Genomic DNA, 20,460 nt, shown 5'->3' on the forward strand with positions numbered 1-20,460 from the left:
CACTCGGTGGACTGCTGGAAGCACTGACGGTTGTCCACCTCCAAGTGAACAACTGAACTGTAGAAAGAGGAGAAAGCAGACACAGAAGTCATGTTGAGTATGGATCATAGTAGAAAAGAAAGAAACTCTGCGATCCTAAAAAAAAAATTAAGCGCTACAGTCGAACGAGGAATTTCTATATCTTCTTGTGTACCCTTTGATCTGCAGGTGATCCAGCTCCCTCCTCATCCTCCTGCTCCTGTCAGTTACTTTAAACAGGCTCCTCTTCACCACGTTCAGCACCTTTCCGGGAACTTCTGACCACGTATCAACCGAGCGCTTCGCAACATACTTCTTCAGCTCGTGTTCGTTGCCGTAGTATGGGTAAACCATCATCTCGCCCTTAGCGTCCCTCCTGAAGATCACGTTGGTACGGAGGACGCGGCTAAGCTCGCGCAGGAAGCCGAAGGAGTTGTTGAGGAGCTGCTCAGGGCCGATGTGGACCACCACCACCAACTGGCCCAGGGCGAGCTTGTCAGGCTTGTCATTGGCACAGTCCAGGCCGTCCCACCCACACTCAGCGTTGTTGCAGCCCTGGTCGCAGTGGCCATCAGCGTAGTGGTCCTTGCAGTACTGATCGTACAGAGGACTGAAGAAATAAGATAAGGTTAGAAATGTAGATGTGCTGTACATTATGGTCGGATCGCTAATACACCTTGTTTTATTCAGCTGCTATATGAACTGAAGTTTCAGAGAGAAATTAATGGTTAAATTGTGAAAACACTAATCTTATAATGCAAAATAAATATAATTAATTTTAGCTTTGATGTGTCATAAATATACAGATTTTCCTATTGTGTAAATTACTGGTTAGGAAAAAGTCTGCCATATAAATCAACTTATTAAAATACTAATAATTATTATGGTATTTAGAAAAAAAAAAGAATACTATTAATAGATATGTTACAATATGCTTTTGTATTTTTCTATCTAAATATATATAACTATGATCTGAACTATGATTCAAAATATATATTTTTTATTATTTTGTATGGCCTGACTGGGAAAAGATGCTCCTTTAATCAGCACCATACCAAACATTCCCAGAAATCTTCTTTAAAACTGTTATCTAAATATAAATATAGAGATATAAGCCCCTCTTACTTGCACTGTCCTTCCAGATTCTGGCAATCAAAGCCATCGTAGAGACATCCAGCGCTGTCGCACTGTGAATCGCACTTCCCATCGTTGAAGTATCTCCAGCACTGCAGCGAGTCCGAGCAGTTCTTCCACGGGGCGTTGAAGTTGAGCGAGCAGTCGCCATTGTCCCAGCCGCATGCGTGGTTGTTACAGAGCACGTCGCAGACCGTGTTGTGCTTTGCTTCCTCACACTGCGGGATTTCGCACGAGACCTCAACCTCTGTTGGTGGTGGCAGGATGCCGAGGCCGACACCTCCCGGGAAATCGGGATCCAGAATGTGGCATCGAAGGCCGTTGAAGTTTTGCGGGCAGACGCAGTTGTAGTATGGTGCCTCGGAGGTGTATTCACATGTGCCTCCGTTGTAGCAGGGGCTGGAGTTACAGGGGCTGTCGGTGGGATACTGGCACTCGGGTCCAGTGAAGGACGCGGTACACAGACATTTGGGGTTCTTGTGGCCAGAGATGCAGGTGCCTCCATTGCGGCAAAGGAAGCTGCCGCAGGCCTGGGCGTCATATTCACATGTGGAGCCAGTAAAACCCTTTAAGAGGAGGAGCAAAAGGAAGAAAAAAAATTGGTTTACACATTTATTCTATTAAATTCATCAAAATTAAAGCCGTGTGTGTATGTTTAGTAGTTTGTACTCACAGGAGGACATTTGCAGATGAAGCCATGTGGCGTGTTACTGGCGACTGCACAGGTCCCTCCATTGCGACATGGTTTCCCCTTACACCCATCAAACACCGTGTCACAGTGCTGACCTGCAAAAAAATTATAATTATATTGTAAATATTGCCAAAATAACCTCACATTCTTTACCATGATTTAAATGTGGACTTATTATATTATTCAAAGTATTCCTTCTTCACTTTTTACATGTGTGAAAAGTCAGAAAGAACCGTTACTGTTTCTAAAGTTATGCATTCAATCACAACCAAATTATTTAAAGTAACATCATATTAGACAACAGTCTACAGAGAATAGCCCCTTCCACACGTGTCCCTCACAGGGGGAGATTTATACAGTCAGATGGCAGAGGGTGGGGGTCTCTGGAGGCAGGGGAATGTAAAGGGAAGGCAGTGAAAGTCACAGTGGGATGTTTACAACACATCCAAGACGGCAGACGAAGCAATGAAGTCCAACGCTATAGCAACGGTTTTTGGACATATTCAATGCATAAACGATAGAATGGAAAAGAACATACTTCAGAAGAATATGAAGCGTTTCATTACGTGCACAAAGGTTCTCATCAGTGGTGCAAGGGTCGCTGATAAATTCAATTTCCCTGCCCACTCAATCATGGCTAACACCAGGATCTTTCGAAAATGTTTACTCGTGGGGTTGCAGGAAAAGGTCCACAAGGGACAGAAATGTTAAATGTTTTTAGGAGTGCATTGCATGTGTGAAAGGGGCTAGTGTTTGTACTTGAGAATTAAACACCATAAGTGAAAGTCAGAATTGTTTTATAAATATTTCTGTTGATTCAAATAAATGTTTTTTTCAGCTGTATTTCACTTCAAGTTAACCTGAGTTTTACATTTCATCCTTACAGACATAAAAGTTTCAAAAATAACTTCCATGGGTTAAAAACTTTTTACAATCCCATAATAGCATTATGTTCAGCTCAACTAGAAATTAACAACTCAGAAATGAAGTAGGACTCAAAACAACCTCTAACATCTATCCCCATGACTGTTTACCTGTATAGCCGGTGCGACACTCGCAGCGGTAGTTGTTAGTGAGCTGGATGCAGCTGTGTGTGCCCTGTGGGTCACACGGGTTGGACAGACATTCGTTGACGTCTCCCTCGCAGCGCTCCCCTACGTATCCTGCCGGGCAGTTGCAGTGGTAGCCTCCCACTCGATCCACACACTTCCCTTTGTTGAAGCACTTTGGCTCTTTGGTGACGGGGTCGGTGAACGGGGTGCAGTCGTCCATGTTGATCTCACAGTGCACACCTGTATAGGGATGTATAGAAGGGAAGTCAATAAAGACATTTTGGTTCTTTATGTAGGAAATGAATTTAATCTGCGGGGTTCATTAAAGGAACATCTTTGTGCTATGCAATGAAATTGTACTTTTTTTGATAAAACCATTATCTAACAATATGCCTGCTTTTAACTCAGTTATTCTCTCATATCCCGGGATGACTTGCCTTAACCCTGAAAAGGACTTTTGTAAAATCAGTCAGAGGAATCTATGCATGTATGAATGATCGCTGACCACTTCAAACATAAGAAACATCTTCCCTAATCTCAACACCAAAATGACCTATAGTCAATGGAAAATTATTGATAGGTCTTTTCAACAGTTGTTTTTGTCCCTATATAAGGGCAAAATGATAGTATAATAAAGCAAGGATTTCTGTTCTCATACCCCCCCCCCCCAAAAAAAAAAGATATTAGTGCTATCCTTATCAATAAATGTGTCAATATAAAAAAAATATTATTTTCTCACGAAAAGAATTAAGATACAGTCTGAGAGGATCATTCCCAGCTGTCTGTTCACATTAATCATAAAAAAACTCCTGCAGTGACAACCGTTGACATATATTACGTGACATTTAGTCAATTTTGATGAACTCAATGTTTAAATGATATTTTTTTTGAAAAAATTGCAAAGTTTAAAATCCCAAAACACAAGCTGTTAAACATGAGGTGTATGATAATTGGGTGCGTATGTCAAGAAGTAGGTGTATTGACATTTTCTTCCATTTAACCCATTTTGCAAAGACAGCAAAGGTTGAGGATTTTGGAAATTAAATGAAGCAATCCCATTCGAGACATATTAGACCTACAAAAAGAGTGATTACTTTAAAAAAAGAAGAAAAAAAAACCTCCATCAACATGTTGGCTTCTTTCAGGACACACCTAAATATCTTCACAGTTTGAGCTGACCTAAACACTCTCCCTTCATGTGTGAGAGAAAAATCGATGGTGTATTTGACAAGTAGAGGAAGGGATGGAGGCAGGACGGTAGGAGGAGTTTTCAGACATGCCCTGGCTGCTCTTAAGCCCTAATTAATGAAGCGTGGAAACAAGGAGGAGAGGACGGAGAGGCGGAGTGGTGTGGAGGAGTGCGTGTGGGGTCTCCTGACCTTGGGTTCCCCTGGGACAGGAGCATTTGTAGGTATTGATCAGGTCAATGCAGGTGCCCCCGTTCTGGCACGGCTGGGAGAAGCATTCATTGATCTCGTCAGAACAGTTGGTCCCTACGTATCCTGGCATGCACTAAGAGAGAAAAGAGGAACCAAAGAGGAGAAGAAGAAGACACAGAGGAAGAGGAAGAAAAGGAAAGCAGAGGGAGGAGAGAGAGAGAGGAGGGTTTAATCAATGTCTGACATGAAACAAAGATACTTTTTGTTTACCTGGCTGTTTTCTGGCCTCCATCCTACCAAGGCCAGCAGATCCTTTATTCCAGGGGAGATTAACACATCCAAGCTATTTGCTTTCTATTTATAAACAGGCCTCTTCATAAGGCCCGTTTGTATCATCTAACAGACTGCCTGCTGTATGCCTTAGCATTAAGACAAATTCATCATACAAAAGAGGTACTAGAGATGTTTTGAAAATCTGAATTAAGATGATGTAAATCCAAGAAGGGTGGCATTTAAGACTTCATATGCAACTAAATAATTAAACATACAATTACCCAGGATTGGGCTTAAATTTAAACATGTAAAAATGCATTCTGATACGTATAATATAAAGAAAAACACTGCAATAAAAGGATTTCTTAATCCATATTCTACAGCTTTGACTTTTTATTTCAACAACCAGATGAATGGTTTTCTTCAGTGCTGTTACCTTGCAGGAGTATCCACCTAAGAAGTCTGTACAGGTGGCTCCATTCTGGCAGGGGTTTGGGGTACATTCGTCCACCTGCTCCTCACAGTAACTTCCGGTATATCCAATCTGGCAGTGGCAGTAATGAACGTTTCCTGCATCCAGACACTGACCAGAGTTACGGCACAGATGGGCAACATCAACTCCTGCACAGAGAGGACAATACAGTGTCTTAGTCTTGTTATGTTCAGCCTGCACACAGTTTCATCAACAGATAATTCTCAATACATTATACATGATTTTTAAAGCAGACTGAAACACAAAAACAGGATTTTACCTCTCTGCTTGGCTGCTACCTCACAGGAAACACTTGGGACATCACAGTACAGTCCTGTCCAGCCAGTCTCACACTGACAGCTGTAGGTGGTTTCTTTCTGCCAGCATTTCCCCCCATTTTTGCAGGGGGACGAGTTGCACCACCGAACCAAGTTCTGAAAGGTACAGGAACATGGGAACCAAAGGGTTAAAAAAAAAACAACATGTTTACAGTGATTTCCTATCTAAAACAGTTTTTCTGACCTGCAAAACTTTTTGACCCACTTCTAAACCTAGATATAAAAATAGACTGTATTGATCCCAAATCAAATCATTGTGATTAGATATGTAATGAATAAATATATATTTTTATGTTATTATAGTAAATAATCAATTTAAAACATAAAACTTAAGTCTATCTAAAATGTAAATACACTTTGCAGGAAGGTAGAGGTGTGAATGTGAAATACAGTGGTCTGAGGTGTTCAGCAAATACAATGAAAGAGATGATAATGTGTAGATACATGGATTGACGGTGCCTGGATTGCAGTTCGAATGAGACAGAAACGACGAGGATGAGAGTTCTCTGATCAACAGTGGTGAGCTGTTGTAAAAAGGCATCGCTCTCCTAGAATACTTTGATAAATAAAGTAATGAAACCTGAAAGGTAAACGTACAGGCCCCTCTCTGCGCTCCTACCTGACAGTTGAGTCCGGTGTACCCATGTGGGCAGGTGCATTTGTAGGTGCCATAGCTGTCCTGGCAGGTTCCACCGTTCAGACAGGGTTTGGAGTCGCACTCGTTGATGTCATGCTGGCAGTAGCTCCCGGTGAAGCCAGGCGGGCACAAGCATGTGAAGGTGTTGATGCCGTCCACACAGCTGCCTCCATTGAAGCAGGAGCTATGGGAAGAAGAAACAAAGGAGAAAATGAATTCATCAGAATGTTAGTATTCTTCAACTTTCAAGGAAGAAGAGATAGGGAAAGCAAATCATAACATTCTTTAGTTCAGTGTCAGGCAAAGTCACATCTCATTTTAACACAGGAAAAATATTTTTGTTCAAGCAATGCTCTATTTCATATTCTATCTGCACTGAGGATGTTTAGTGGTATTTTAAGGAACAACTTCAAAGTTGCATGCTATGATAAAGTAGGGGCTTCTTCACCTGCTTATTATGGGACAGTGATGCTGAGGTTAGCTTGTGTAGTCCCCTACTCCACCACAGGGGGCAATGGCAGACAAGAAAAAGTGTCTCCTCTAACAAGTGGATGACAGTAAACCTGTTGGTCTACACAGCCTTTCCTCTCCATCATGGGTAACTACAAACTCTTTCTTTTCTCATATATTTAAAGCTGGGAAGTTTGATCATGAAACCATTAGCTCTAGATACTTGAATGTTCTTATGTGATTCTTTGTCTGTGGTTTCTGTACCTCTCGGTGCAGTCGGGAGTGTTATTTTCACAGTGAATCCCACTGAAGCCAGCTGGACATGTGCAGGTGTAGCTGTTGACACAGTCGGTGCAGTTGGCTCCGTTCTTACACGGGTTGCTGTCACACTCGTTGATGTCCTCCTCACACTTTGTGCCCCGAAAGCCCGGCAGGCAGGTGCACAGGAAGCCGTTCACCTCGTCCCTGCAAAGGCCTCCGTTGCTGCAGGGGTCTGTGAGAGAAGAGTTGGAAAATGTCAGGGGGCAGGCCGACCGGCCAAACTGAGAGTGAATCTATTAGTCTGACTAAAAACTCAATTCTTAAAACGAAGAAGTAAAAGGAAAGAGATCGGATATATTACTGGGTCTGCAGTCATCAATGTTGGTTTCACAGTTGCGTCCAGCGTAGCCTGGTTTGCAGCCGCAGCGATAACTGCCCAGAGTGTTCTGACAGGTTGCTCCATTGCGACAGGGATTCTTCACACACTCTTTGATGTCAACCTCACATGTTTGGCCTTGGAGGGTTGGAAGAGGATGAAGAGTTATAATTTCCGTTTTTGAAAGGTGGCACAAATGCCTTCATAAGACTTGATGAAACTTAATTATTTCATCAGTAAGTCCATAATCCTACCAACATATATATGCATCCATACAAATTAAGACACACGGGCCTACAGGCAGTAGGGTTTACCTTGCCATCCTTCAGGACAGACGCAGGAGAAACTCTGGAAGTCCTCTGACTCCTGGCACACTCCTTCATGTTTACACGGTTTGGAGCTGCACGGTGCCATCAAGTTCTCACAGTTCTCCCCTTTAAAACAGAGACAAAGGAATGTCCATTAAAGCACACCTTTAAAAATACAAAGTATCTTTAACATGTACTGTGTGACATCATGAAGGGGTCATGACCTTGGAGATAACCCAAACTAAATGGACACAGAATCATCTTTCAATCAGTGCTGTCAGAAGATTTTAGCCAGACTCTGTCAGTATCGGAGGCCTGCCGAGACATTTCCCTATCTGTTTCCATAACACACGGCTCGTTCAGGAAGCTGGCTCCACTTTCCGGCCATTGTGAAGCTATTTGCTTTTCTCTGAGACAGGAAGCAGGCAAACAGGAAATGTGTCAAAAACCCCGTTCCCACCCCGGCAGAGAAAGAGCCTTTTATTATTCAAAGACCTGTGGATTTTTCCAAAAAGACGACTCCACGAATCCAAGAAAATTTGCCCTTAGGCATTCCATTAATATCTGTTTTGTCAAATAATAACTCAGATGACAAGAGAATATTTTCCAGCTCTCTTATCAGGGATGTTCGTGTATCTCAGAGGAGCAGAGTGAGTCAAAGGTTTGATTTCTTTCAGCTCTGCGGAAGTCTTGCTGTTGAACTTTACTCGACAGTTATTTCATCTGCCGCACGTTTTTTCCTCTTTTGACAATGACTTACAGGACATGAGCTGTGGAACAAAATCTTCCACAACTAGAGATATGCCAGAACACCAGGCCAACACATATCTAATATATTTCCAGTAATATTTTCATACCAGTGTAAGGCAGGATGCAGTTGCACTTGTAGCCTGCGACGTCGTCGATGCACGTCCCCTGGTTAAGGCAGGGGTTGGAGGCACATTCGTTGATGTTGGTCTGGCAGTTTGGACCTGTCAAACAACATGTTAAACACTCTTCAGTTTAAGGTCAAAGTTAAGAGGTGTTTGGGGAAGTGTGGTTTGGAGGACAAACAAAATGAGCTGAATTATCAACACACTCAGTCACACAAGACAAACACTGACCGGTGAAGCCCATGCGGCAAGTGCAAACATATCCGCTGGTCATGTCCTTGCAGGTGCCTCCATTCATACAGGGATTGGATTCACACTCATTGTTGTTGATGTCACAGTTCTTGCCGCTCCAGCCAGAATCACATAGGCATTTATAGCTGACAGAGAGAAAAATGATGGAAAAGGTCAGTTATAAATCTCCAAAGATTCATTCAGTCTGACAGATGTTTGTCATTGTTTTTAAGAGTTTAAGTGGAACGCTTCACCTAAAATACTTATTCCTGATAAAATGAAAAGAAAGCACTTTAGTGCTCACTTTACATTGAACATTGCAATTCCCCTTGTTTACTTGGATTATGACTAAAAAACAACAACAAATTTGTTAGTTTTGTAAGTTTTCTACAATAAAAAAAAAAATGTAATCAGTGATTGTAAATTAGATAGATGCTTCTGTGTTATATTTGTAATTGTTACATCCGTACATTTTAGCTCAATGGAGAATAAAAATAACATAAACCAACACAAAAGCACAACAAGTACTTGGTCAAAAATTGGATTGACAATTTAGATCATTTACAGTGTGATTAAAGTAGATCTTTCTTAATGGCTTACAAAGTTAATAAAACGTGTGAAGGGAATAAAATACCACATACCGAACAGTTCAAAGTAATATTCATGTGTTGTCGATGTACATACCCGTTGACCTTGTCTTCACAGTGACCGTGGATGCAGGGATTGCTGAGGCACTCGTTGACCTGGGAGAAGCAGGTGGTGTCATGGTAACCCTCTGGACACACACAGGTGAAGCTGTTGATGCCGTCGATACAGGTGCCGCCGTTGTGGCAGGGGTTGATGGCACACTCGTCAATGTTGATGTTACACATGGTCCCTACAGAATGGAGAACATACTTCAGCATACTTTTTACAATATGCTTATGTTATGATCACGTTGATGACTGTTCAAGTGGTCATTTTTGGAGTTCAGTTTTATTTAGTTTTTTGATGGGGAAAAAAAGCAGATATGACATCATGATCAAATGCAGCTGCTGTATTGTTCTTGCAGAGTAGAGTAGGAACAGCGTGAGGAGACATGACAGACTAACACAGGAGCTGTTACACTTTCCATAACAACTAGTGTTTGCTTTTGGATTCATTTTTGTACAATGGGAGGAGATGCAGACGTGTCGTCCATATTAGTATACACTCTATGAGTGAGTCAAGTTATATCACTAACTGTTTTTCAGATTATTAAACTATTCCTTTAAAATATTTAATCATGCCACATGTTGCCACTATTAAGTGTATAAGCAGTAAAGTAACTCTAAAATACCTTCAATCATTTCTTAAACACTTTGCACTCTATTTGAAGTATTATTTTAAATACACAATGCTAACTCATGCCGTCCCACGCAAAGACTCTACACAATGAAGTCTATATCTCAGCGCGGTGAATGTATCAAATTTCCAGAACATGAGGAGTTTAAAGTCCCCCTTTGTCGGCCACTTGAAGCGTTGACGCCATTCAGCCTGGTGCCACGCATAACATCAAGGCACTCCATTTAGCTTTAAAGCAGGGGCCGGCTTCCAAGCTTTTAACAGCTCAACTTTCAGGAATCTTTTCTCCTGCTCAAGTCCCAGGTGACTGTGTGTGCCTGAGTGTGAGTGTGTCTGTGTCCCATCTTTGTGTGGGAGGGCAATTCGCATGTTTAGGCAGCGGCAGGTTTGGGTACAGGGTGGAGCTGGAACGTGACACCGGTCGTGCCTCAGAGGAGCATGCTCACTCGCTCGCCATCTGTCACCCTCCCCATCGAGACCCACACTTATTCGGCCATACTTTTGCTCCACTAATCATGCACCTTCAACACTTGTTTGTTTTACTGTTCACCTGAGAGAGTGGTCATGTTTTTAACCGGTCTTAAAATAACTTTAATGCATTTCTGATTCAATTTAGAGGGAAAGAGCTTGCATTATGAATATGAACACACGTCTCCTGTTTCTTCGTAGTGTGACTGACATAACTTAATGGACAATAAAGTTGACTCTGATTCTAATGGCTTTGGTCATGACTTCACAGTTTAAATCTTTTGCAGACTCACATGTTTCATCTTCCTATAATTCCTGACTTTTCTCTCTGTGTAACATCTTCTAATCCCTAAATTTAGCTTTTGTAGAGAGACATTTGGAAAATAACTTAATCCTCTTTCATGCTTCAAAACTGGGCAATGAAATAAACAACAATCCATGCATATGTTGCTTACCTGTGTAACCGGGTTCACAAGCACACTCGTAGCCATTGATCTTGTCAATGCAGGTGCCATAGTCGCAGGGGTTGCTCTTACAGTCGTCAATGTTGATTTCGCAGTTAATTCCTGTAAGAAAATTGCTTCAAGTTACCTTGATTGTCAAGGGAAAATGTGTGTGCCTCTTAAATTGTGGGTGTGAGGCATTGGTTACCTGTGGTTCCCTTCGGACAGCTGCAGATGTAGGCGTTCTCGCGGTCCTGGCAGGTGCCTCCATTCCTGCACGGCTGGCTCAGACACTCGTTGATGTTGGTCTCACACAGTCGTCCGGTGTATCCAGGGTAGCAGTGGCAGCTGAAGGAGGCCAGGCCATCGATGCATGTGCCGTAATGGCATGGGTCTGAGTAGCACTCGTCGATGTCTGTCTCACAGTGCCTTCCAGAATAACCTGGAAATTTGTTTTTTTTTTGTTATGTCATGTCACTGCCATGTCATATTTCTTTAAAAAAAATGGGATGTGTCACTGTTTTACTCTCTTTCTACTATTTCATACTTTTTTCAGCCTTTCTGAGGGACTTTAATGCTTTTACCTTATAACTAATGTATTTTACTGACCACTGATGGGAAGCATTCTTTACACTCATATTTACTTACTACAAGTGAGGAAATGATGACATTCAGGCTAGGTGTCATGATGAATACACGTTAGGTATTTTCATATTTGCTTTTAAGAAGCAATTTCAAAGTGACCTCCACATTAAAGATTTATTCAAAACAGCTATGTAATGGAAAGAATATTTCTCTGCTTCCCCAGATACAGTATATTTCAGATTTAATTCTCACCAAGTAGGTCGGATATGCTGCTTTACTTTAGCCAAACCTGAGGGATTTTTGTTGTAGCTTTTCTCTGTTGTAGGCATTCTCATCACACAAATGACCTTTGCTTAGATTAAATGAAAACACCTGAGAGCTTTTTCTCCTGATGTATGTGTTAATATATAAACTGCTGTCCCAACGTAAAGAATTTCATACAAATATGTGTATACCTTCGGTGCACTCGCAGGTGTACTTGTTGGGTCCGTCTGTGCACTTGGCACCGTTTTTGCACGGCGTGCTGGCACACTCATCGATGTCTATCTGGCAAAGGATCCCAGTGAAGCCTGGAAAAACATCAAGAGGGTGTTACTGTGTGCATGAGAGCATGGCGAAGCGCATGTGTGTGAGTGTGTGTGTTTATGTACAGACATTGCTACTGTGTTCTCACCGTTTCAAACCAGCCCTACTTATAATCCTGAGCCCATACTATAAGTGCTCTCAATGAATCAGAAATCTGCATGTTAATTAACAACTGTGAAACACTACAAACTCTCTATTTTCCCTCTCACTTCTTTTCAGTGTGAGCCCAAAAGGGAAAGGGGGGACAAATTCAGGGGGGGGGGGGCTAGGGAGTAGGGGGGAAAGGGAGGGAAGAAATAAGGGAAGAATGAAAGTTGCGAGGCCTCCTGACCAAGGGTTGAGAGACAAAGGAGAGCCTGTCTGCTCAGCGCAACGCCGAACTGAGCCCGTTGCCTCTTTTGTCCCCAAAAACTTTTCCATCACAATGTGCATTCTCCCGTCTTGCTCTCGCCCCTCCGCAACAACCCCCTCTAGTCCCCGACTGCCTCTTAAAAGAACCAGCTTGACCTCTGAGCCTCCACTATTCAACATCCTTGTCATTCAAAATCAGTCAGCAGGCTATGCCTTCCTCCTAGAGTTATTCATCTCTGATATTTTCTTGTCTTCCCCCCTCGGTCACATGATGGTACAGTCCGAGAACTCAGAGTGGGATGTTGTTTGATGAAGAGATAACGTCGCCCCACAAAACCTCCACTACACCCCAGCAGGAACACACAGGTGGTTTAAGCTAAAGAGACAGACTAAGTAGCAGCTAATCCGGTGAGGAAGTATTTCGGTGTCTGCCTGCCGAGCTGATTTCTCCCAGCAGACTTTGCTACTTTCAGCTGCAAGCAATACCAAGTAAAATATCAGGTTCTCATCAAAAGAGAAGGCTGATAAAAAAATGTATTCCTTGTAAATTACAATAACATTTGATTCATTCTAATATAATCTTATCCTGTTTTTAAACCCGGAAAATGAAAAGTTTTTAAGTTCAAAGTATTTATGAATGGCTTAAAACTGATGTCGTCAAAGTAATTCTCTTCCTATGAGCTCTTGACACTTTCTGACTGGAGTGTTTGTATATACTGTAGATATTTAAAAATGTACATATATAAGCCATTCATTACAACCTACAAACATTTTATTAGAGTTTACTTTCTTATTTGGTAATTTTTGTATTTTCAGTATAGATTTTGCTGCAATAGTTAGCCTTAGAAATGAAACGCTTACATTAGAACAATGGTACTTTCAACAAACACATTTGGCTAATATCATAAAGGAGAAACTTAAACATAAAAAGGTGAAAGATCAGCTTTTTGCAGTCTGAGGGGTGGTAAACAACACGAGTCTCGTCTATGAGCATCCCTGCCAGTTTCCTAACATTTATACAGAGACTGAGTGGTTTGGGGGGGGTTCTGTTGCCAGGATGTGACTCAAAAGTTAAATTCCCTAACAGCTCAGTTACAGTGTTAAAAAAGGACTTGTGACTGAAATCAAAGAGCCAAAAATTAAAAAGAAAATATGTGAAAGAATGTTCTACACAGATGAACACTTGTGAATATCCATACACACATACACAGACTACATGCACCTCAGCAGCCAAAGAGGGATTAATCCCCAGACTGCAGGAATCAGACAATTCAATGGCTCCCAGCAGGGTTTCCATGGCTATTCCATGTACAGAAATAATAAGAGGGGACCGTCGCCTCAGGCCTGGCTCGCAATGGGACAAATTTACATCTCAAGCAGGGCAGTTAAAACCCCTTCCCTTATTTTTTACCCCTCCCTTCCTGCTTCAGTATAACGGTTTGTGCATCTCAACCCCCCTCATCTACCCTCAACCCTTCTAAAAAAAAACACTTTCACTGCCACCACTTTGTGCTGCTTCCTCACATAACCCTCTCACTGTCACACACAGACTTCTCTGAGGCGTTAAGCTCTTGTGTTCACTCTTGTGCCTCATCTCTATTACGTGTAAAGCTTCCTTGTTGGGTGTCTCTTCTCCTTTATTTCCCTTTTTTATCTAATTCACTTTCTGTCTTTCCTTCTTCCCTTCTTTTCTCTCACAACAGGAGGAATCCTGTGTCTCTCCACCCAGGCCGCCTTTGATCCACCCGTCTCTGAGCTTTGCTATGTTTCCCTCTCGAGAAGAAAAAAAGAAAATTACTTCCACCTCAGTGATCTCAATGAAAGAATGCAAAACAAAAAAACAGATTTGGGGAGTTTGAAGATCGTTCCTTTGCTTTCTTCTTTTCTCTCTTTTCCAGCTACAGTAGTTGCATTCCTTTGTTTCTGAACAAAACATCAATAGCTCTTGTATCAATAGAGTAACTCCAACGGTATTTTTCGAGAAGGAAAAGCAAAACAACTAACTGTCAAAAGGTTAACTTATTATCCACCACCATAACACAGAAACTGATATTGTTTAGAGTGTTATAGTTACTCCTCTGACTGCTGTTATTAGCTCTCTTTTCTCTTTTTTCTTCTTGTTTGGATGCACAAGTTTCTGCTCACTCATCAAACATTTTAAAGAAATAAAAAAAACTTGTTTGAAAAAGTTTAAACTTCCTCAAGCCTTTCCCTATAGATTTTTTCTCCCTCTCTATCTCGACTGCTGCGTTCGTTCGGGGCTACCCGGGCCTGCGTAAGCCTGCCTCAGGGCTGGGATTAGCGCCCGTCCAGAAAGGTGTTTGTGTTTGAGCGAACGAGAAAGACAGCGAGGTGCAGAGAGAGAGATCGACCCCTGTGCCCTCTGGCCCCGCGCCTCCTCCCGCTCCCCCACCACCCCCACCTCCCCCTCCTCTGCAGAGGTACAGAAGCCTCACCTGTGGGGCACTGGCAGTGGAAGGCGTTGATCTTGTCGATACACTTGCCGCTGTTCAGGCAGGGGCTGTTGGCGCACTCGTCTGTATCGATCTCGCAGAACTCCCCCTCGTAACCTGGCCAATTAGCAAGGGAGAAGCGGGAAGGAGATGGATTGGTTAAACAGAGACACAGTGAGAAACATTTTAACACTGCTGGCATTTACCACTTTATAAGGTTGAAACTGTATGATACTATAGTGGCTTTATAAATACTGGAGGACTGCTGTAAACAATTATATTCTTCATTTATAAAGAAAAGTATAATATAAGTCGTAGTTGTTATTTATACTTGGACAAAACAAGTTATCTCATACCTTGTAGTAGTCCAACAAACAGTCCGGCACCGTGAGAGTTTCTTTCCTTATAAGCATCCTAACACTTTAAACTCCTCAAAATTGAGCATTTAAAAAAAAAAAAGATGATTGGAAATTTTCTTAAAAAGTCATGAATCGATTACTTTTATTAGCCACTTTTTGTCCAATGATTTCTACAAGTCGATTGCCTTTTCATTATTTCCCTCTATTTAGGTTTATGATTGAGTTACTGCAGTGACAATTATCATCAATACTTTAAAGATACATGTATACACCTTCAAGGGACTCAGTGCATTTGACCGAAAAGATTGTCCAAACCCCAATAAGTTTCACTGACAGTAACTGAAAATCAGCTGATCTTCACATGTTGGAAACATTAAACACATTATGGGACATTTTCTCTAAATAAATGTCTTAAAAGATTCAAGGATTAAGTGAAGTGTCTTCAACTTTCTGCAAATCATCATTAATCATCATGTGAAGAAGAAAGACAATACAGGCATGTTCTGTGCACTTAAACAGGTTTCTTTTTTTAGTTCATTATCAACACAACAGAGTATATTACATCAAAAGTTAATTGAGCGTTTATGTGACTTGTTTGTAGGCCTCAATTTACTATATTGGATGTCAAAAACTCTTAACTTCCACTATATTTCACGTTATGAGAAAACATGCCATGGGACAAAGTGAAGTGGTCAAAAAAGAGTTTTAAATAACTTCGAATTTTTCTCTAGTACCTCAGTGTCATCTTTTCTGGTATAACTGTATTTTAAAAGCTGTCTTAAAATATCTTACCTGGCATGCAGATGCAGTGGAAGTCTCCGATTTGGTCCAGACAGGTGGCTTCATTCTGACACGGGTTGGACATGCACTCGTTGACGTCCAGCTCACAGCGCGGCCCCACGTAACCCCGCTGGCACTTACACTGGAACGAACCCTTGGTGTTTATACACTTGCCTGCGTGCTCACAGGGGTTGGAACCTGTTCAAAAAGATGTTCACATAAATTCAACATGTATGTACAGGACATTATACACGATGAGAATAAGCTACTATTGTGTCTGATGGAATAGAATTATTGATGCATGTGTGATGGTGAGAGCTTTTGTTGACATTTTTATTGAAAAGCTGAAATGCATCAGATGGTTTGACTTTTTACCCAGCGAGCACTCGTCCACATCTTGATCACAGGAAGCTCCGAAGTATCCTGACGGGCAGGTACAGAAGTGATTTCCACTGACAGGGTTGGTGTCACAGTTGGAGCCTTTCTGACAAGGGTTGCTGATGCAGGCGTCATCCAGCTGGCACAGCAGTCCTGATATACAAGAACATCTTTCATTGACTTTTTACTAGTACAAATGGGATTTTGCAAATCAAGCACTTAAAGAGTGTTAGACAAAAGACTATTGTGGCTCCAGAGGGAGCTGCAAATGATCAGATAAATCCCCTCAAGTGAACTTTAACTCCCCTTTTATTTTGATAGGATTATTTTGATTGAAGTGAATAGTGCAACATGTAATAACATTAAAATAGTACAGGATTGACAGCAAAGATTTAATTTCTTTTTTGATTGCTGAGAAAACTATTCACTATTAATAATGCTGAAAGCTTTTGTAATTGGCCATTAAAACATTTCCTGCCAAGCGTTTAGATATCAGTTCCACACCAAACATGTAAATACCTGTGCGTCCTTTGGGGCATTCACAGTAGAAAGAAGCAACGCGGTCATGGCAGGTGGATCCGTGGTGGCATGCAGCACTCGCACAGTCATCTATGTTCTCACTGCAGTCGTCTCCTGTCCAGCCGTTGACACATACACACTGGTAGCTGCCGTAAGTGTTGTGGCACGTGCCACCGTTTTGGCAGGCGTTGGGCATCAGCTGGCACTCATCAACATCCTCTGTGCAGAGCTGACCTGTGAGAGAAGCAGAGGTTGGAGGATTCAAGGTAATGCTTTAATCTCCAAAATCCTGAAGTGATAATTGCTTTTATTTAATTTAAAAAATGTAGTAGAATCGATACACAAACCTGTAAATTCTGGTCTACACTGGCAGTTGTACGTGTTTACACCATCCACACATGTCCCTCCATTCTTGCACTCATGACCTGGACAGTCATCGATGTTGTGGTTGCAGTTTTTTCCTGTAAAACCTACGACAAAGAGAGACATATAGATTACAGACCCGCATGTATTTGTTAAAGCGTGAGTTTGTCATTTCCTCAAGCAGTGAAATTACACGTTTTTCAGCTGCTCAGTTCTCCTGGCTTAAAGACAATTTGCTGCCGTTGAAAGAAAGAGAGTGAAACTTGTCTTCAGTTAAGTGTGGTCAACTGTCTCTTTCCTCCCAGCAGAGAGGCAGCTGTACCCTCTTTGAGGTCTGTGGCATTCTAACCATGTACTAGCATCCACTCTGTCATTCAGTTACACAAGAGGCAACCACCGGACTGTACATGTGGCATGCTGGATCATTTACAGGGAAAATTAAAAACAGTTCAAGTCATTTCTTCAATTGACTTCTAAAAAAATATGCTCTTTCCTAAAAAGATATTTGCCTTTATCTTCAGAATATTCATTTTACTTTTTTTCATAAATAGCACATGCAGAACAACATGATACCTGCATCGTTCAAAGTATTTTTTTCTTACTAGCAGTGCAGTTTTTGAAGCATTTTGCTGATACATTTTTACTTTTCTCTGCACATTCAGGCATTGCTTTGAAGTGTAATAGTGTGACACTTGTATTGAAAATTGTATCCTGCCCCACCAGTGCCTGTGTCCATGCATCCTTTGGAGCACAACATAAAACAGTGACCCACATACAGAAAAATGCTTCATGGCATTAGTCCAAAAGGTAACTGTCAGGATCGAGAGCAGCAGAGACGTTGAGTGTGGAACACATTTTCAACTTCTCCAGGTATGACAGGGATGATATAGCTGGGAAGAAAAGTTGCCATTCAATATTTTGCTATGTTGTAATAGGGCTAATTAAGCAGTCAAAACAAGGCATAGCTATGCAAAGGTAATGAGGTTCAGAACTGTAGTCCCAGTGAGCTTTGCTTCACTCTGCAATGTGAAAAGGATGTTGTCCTTTGACCATTTCCTTATGATAAGCCCCAATGCCTTCCTGCTCTGCCTTGTTCACACACTATGCACACTGAGTACAACATAAGCAGGAACAGCCCTGCCTTAAATGACATCATCTTTTACACAGCACCAAGCAGCCACCAGCTTCAGAAAATTAAAGAGACTTCAGGAACACAGTGCATTCAAAGATGAAATAGGTGAACTCAATTCAAGAGGATCATACGTTACAATTTCAACGATCAAATATATTTTATTTTAGCAATATTTATCAAACTAAAAACATTTCTTCTTTGATGTTTAAGGTTAATAAGTAACTATGCAAAGTCTGGAAAGACCTAAAATGTAAGCAGTCCATGAAGTGTGTGTAGGTAATAGACGCTTATTGTGGCCGTTGAGCTAATGGCTAAGTCCCTAGCTCACGAAGAAAATGATAGTCAGTCCCAATAGCTCTTCACACTTTTCTTAATAAACTGTACTTTAATGTTTACTTATGCCAACATGCTACTTAGTTAAGTTAAAACCTCATAAGATAGGTCGCAAACTTGAAAATAAGTGCACATTGTTTATTTGAAGGAGTTTTTGGACTATCAAAATATGTCTCTTAATTCATCTTTAATCTGATCCAATGTCATGTTGACCCACTACGCTTGTTTAAAATAATATCTGTTTATACTTGGACAACAGACATTTAATTCAAGTAGATGGTTCTACACAGCACAGCCTCAACAGCTACCTCCTATTTAGTCCAGCTCGCCATTCCCTCAATTAGAAAAAGTTCAGCAAGGCTAAACTTCATTCAAAAAAGAGAACAGCCTATTATCATGTCTTTAAAGACTAATTAACCTCCTCTAATGCAGCTCTTTGACCACGGCTTAATGTGATGTTTACCTGGTACACAGGAGCATTCATAGCTGGTCTCTCCCTTTTGGATGCAGGTGCCTCCACTATGACAAGGCGAGGGGTTGCAGGGAAAGTAGCGGCTCTCGCAGTGCTTTCCCGTATACTCCTGTGGGCATTGGCACCGATAGCCGCCAACATCGTTGATGCACACACCACCGTTCTTGCAGGGTGAAGGGTTCACATCACACTCGTTGATGTCCTGCTTGCAGGTTTGTCCGGTAAAGAAGGCCGTGCAGGTACAGATGTAGTGTGACTCGATGGCGGAGCACTGGCCGCCGTTGGCACATGGGTTTGAGGCACAGGGGTCGGCTTGTTGGCACAGTTTACCTGAGGGCACAGACAACTTGTGATCTACAGGCTTAACTAACCTATTTCTAAATGGATGGATCTGCTTCATCAGAAATATGTTAGAAGCATTTCTGCACTGTTTTGCTCTAGTAAGAAACACTGCAGGACATGATCAGAAGAAGTCTCTGAACCCTGTCAAAGCTGTTGATTGATAACTCTCAGAGACCAGAAAACAAAAGTTTTTCAGTACATCTTGAGTTAAAAAGTCTTCTCAAATCTCCTGAAGAAGAAAAAAAACATGTTGAGCTCTGATTTGGAGAATTCATTGATTTGCAAAGTCTTGATTGTTTTTATTTCAAGGCCATACAAAAATTTCACGCAGTGTTTTACCACCTCAATAAGTCTAATTGCAAGTGGTAGTGTAAAACAATTTATTAGACTAAAGAGTTACATGTATCAAGGGATTCATAAGAAAAAACTATATTAGAGGGAAGCTGGCATGTCTTTGTTTTTTTTTTCTTCTTCTATTTCCTTCCCTGTTTTCATCTACGACATCCACATGATGTCGTCAAACCAAACCCAAAGTGGAAACATTTATCTTCTATTGCCACACTACAGCGACGTGTTACCTGACCATCCAGGTGGGCAGCGACACTTGTACGTCGTGAGACTCTCCAGCTCACAGGTGCCTCCGTTGCGACAGGGCGAGCTGATGCAGACGTTGTCGATGGGCGTCACGCAACGGTGGCCGTTGAAGCCAAGTTTGCAGGTGCAGTTGAAATCCACCGTGTTCCCCTTTGTCACGGCCCGGCACGCGCCGCCGTTCATGCATGGTGAGGAGGTACACGGGTCAGGAAACTGGCACCTGCTTCCTACGTATCCATCTCGGCACCTGAGAGAACACAAGTAGAGAGGTCAGCAAATGATCTGGCAACACGGGGAAGATACCACCACTTTGTAACTCATTAACAGATATGATTTGAAGTATTTGAAGTTTCTCCCAGAAGGTTCAGCTTCAGGTCAGTGAAAGGGAATTCCAAAACACTATTTCTTCTTATTCTTTCTTCTCCTATCTTATTCAGCGCTAAGTGAAGAGTTCACAAGACAACTCTTAAGACTCATCAAGGGGCTAC

At 41.7% G+C, this 20,460-nt stretch overlaps 1 protein-coding gene across 1 annotated transcript in view; it reads right to left on the reverse strand.

The window, feature by feature from the left end:
- LOC132974390 (neurogenic locus notch homolog protein 1-like) overlaps positions 1-20,460 on the reverse strand; it is a 40,692-nt gene that overhangs the window by 7,909 nt on the left and 12,323 nt on the right. The window contains exons 3-27 of the mRNA XM_061038435.1: positions 19,957-20,219; positions 19,028-19,366; positions 17,084-17,206; positions 16,737-16,970; positions 16,215-16,370; positions 15,852-16,037; positions 14,704-14,817; positions 11,767-11,880; positions 10,935-11,168; positions 10,739-10,849; positions 9,177-9,369; positions 8,493-8,638; positions 8,247-8,360; positions 7,396-7,515; positions 7,067-7,219; positions 6,709-6,937; positions 5,977-6,178; positions 5,300-5,453; positions 4,984-5,168; positions 4,275-4,407; positions 2,878-3,135; positions 1,826-1,938; positions 1,144-1,718; positions 194-628; positions 1-57 (exon numbers count right to left, since the gene is read on the reverse strand). The exon at positions 1-57 is cut by the window's left edge and continues 92 nt beyond it. Of these exons, the coding sequence (XP_060894418.1) occupies positions 1-57; positions 194-628; positions 1,144-1,718; positions 1,826-1,938; positions 2,878-3,135; positions 4,275-4,407; positions 4,984-5,168; positions 5,300-5,453; positions 5,977-6,178; positions 6,709-6,937; positions 7,067-7,219; positions 7,396-7,515; positions 8,247-8,360; positions 8,493-8,638; positions 9,177-9,369; positions 10,739-10,849; positions 10,935-11,168; positions 11,767-11,880; positions 14,704-14,817; positions 15,852-16,037; positions 16,215-16,370; positions 16,737-16,970; positions 17,084-17,206; positions 19,028-19,366; positions 19,957-20,219 (4,941 nt within the window). The remainder of the gene's footprint in view (positions 58-193; positions 629-1,143; positions 1,719-1,825; positions 1,939-2,877; positions 3,136-4,274; positions 4,408-4,983; positions 5,169-5,299; positions 5,454-5,976; positions 6,179-6,708; positions 6,938-7,066; positions 7,220-7,395; positions 7,516-8,246; positions 8,361-8,492; positions 8,639-9,176; positions 9,370-10,738; positions 10,850-10,934; positions 11,169-11,766; positions 11,881-14,703; positions 14,818-15,851; positions 16,038-16,214; positions 16,371-16,736; positions 16,971-17,083; positions 17,207-19,027; positions 19,367-19,956; positions 20,220-20,460) is intronic.

The sequence above is a fragment of the Labrus mixtus genome, chromosome 5 (assembly GCF_963584025.1).
Source record: "Labrus mixtus chromosome 5, fLabMix1.1, whole genome shotgun sequence".
NCBI lineage: Eukaryota > Metazoa > Chordata > Actinopteri > Labriformes > Labridae > Labrus > Labrus mixtus.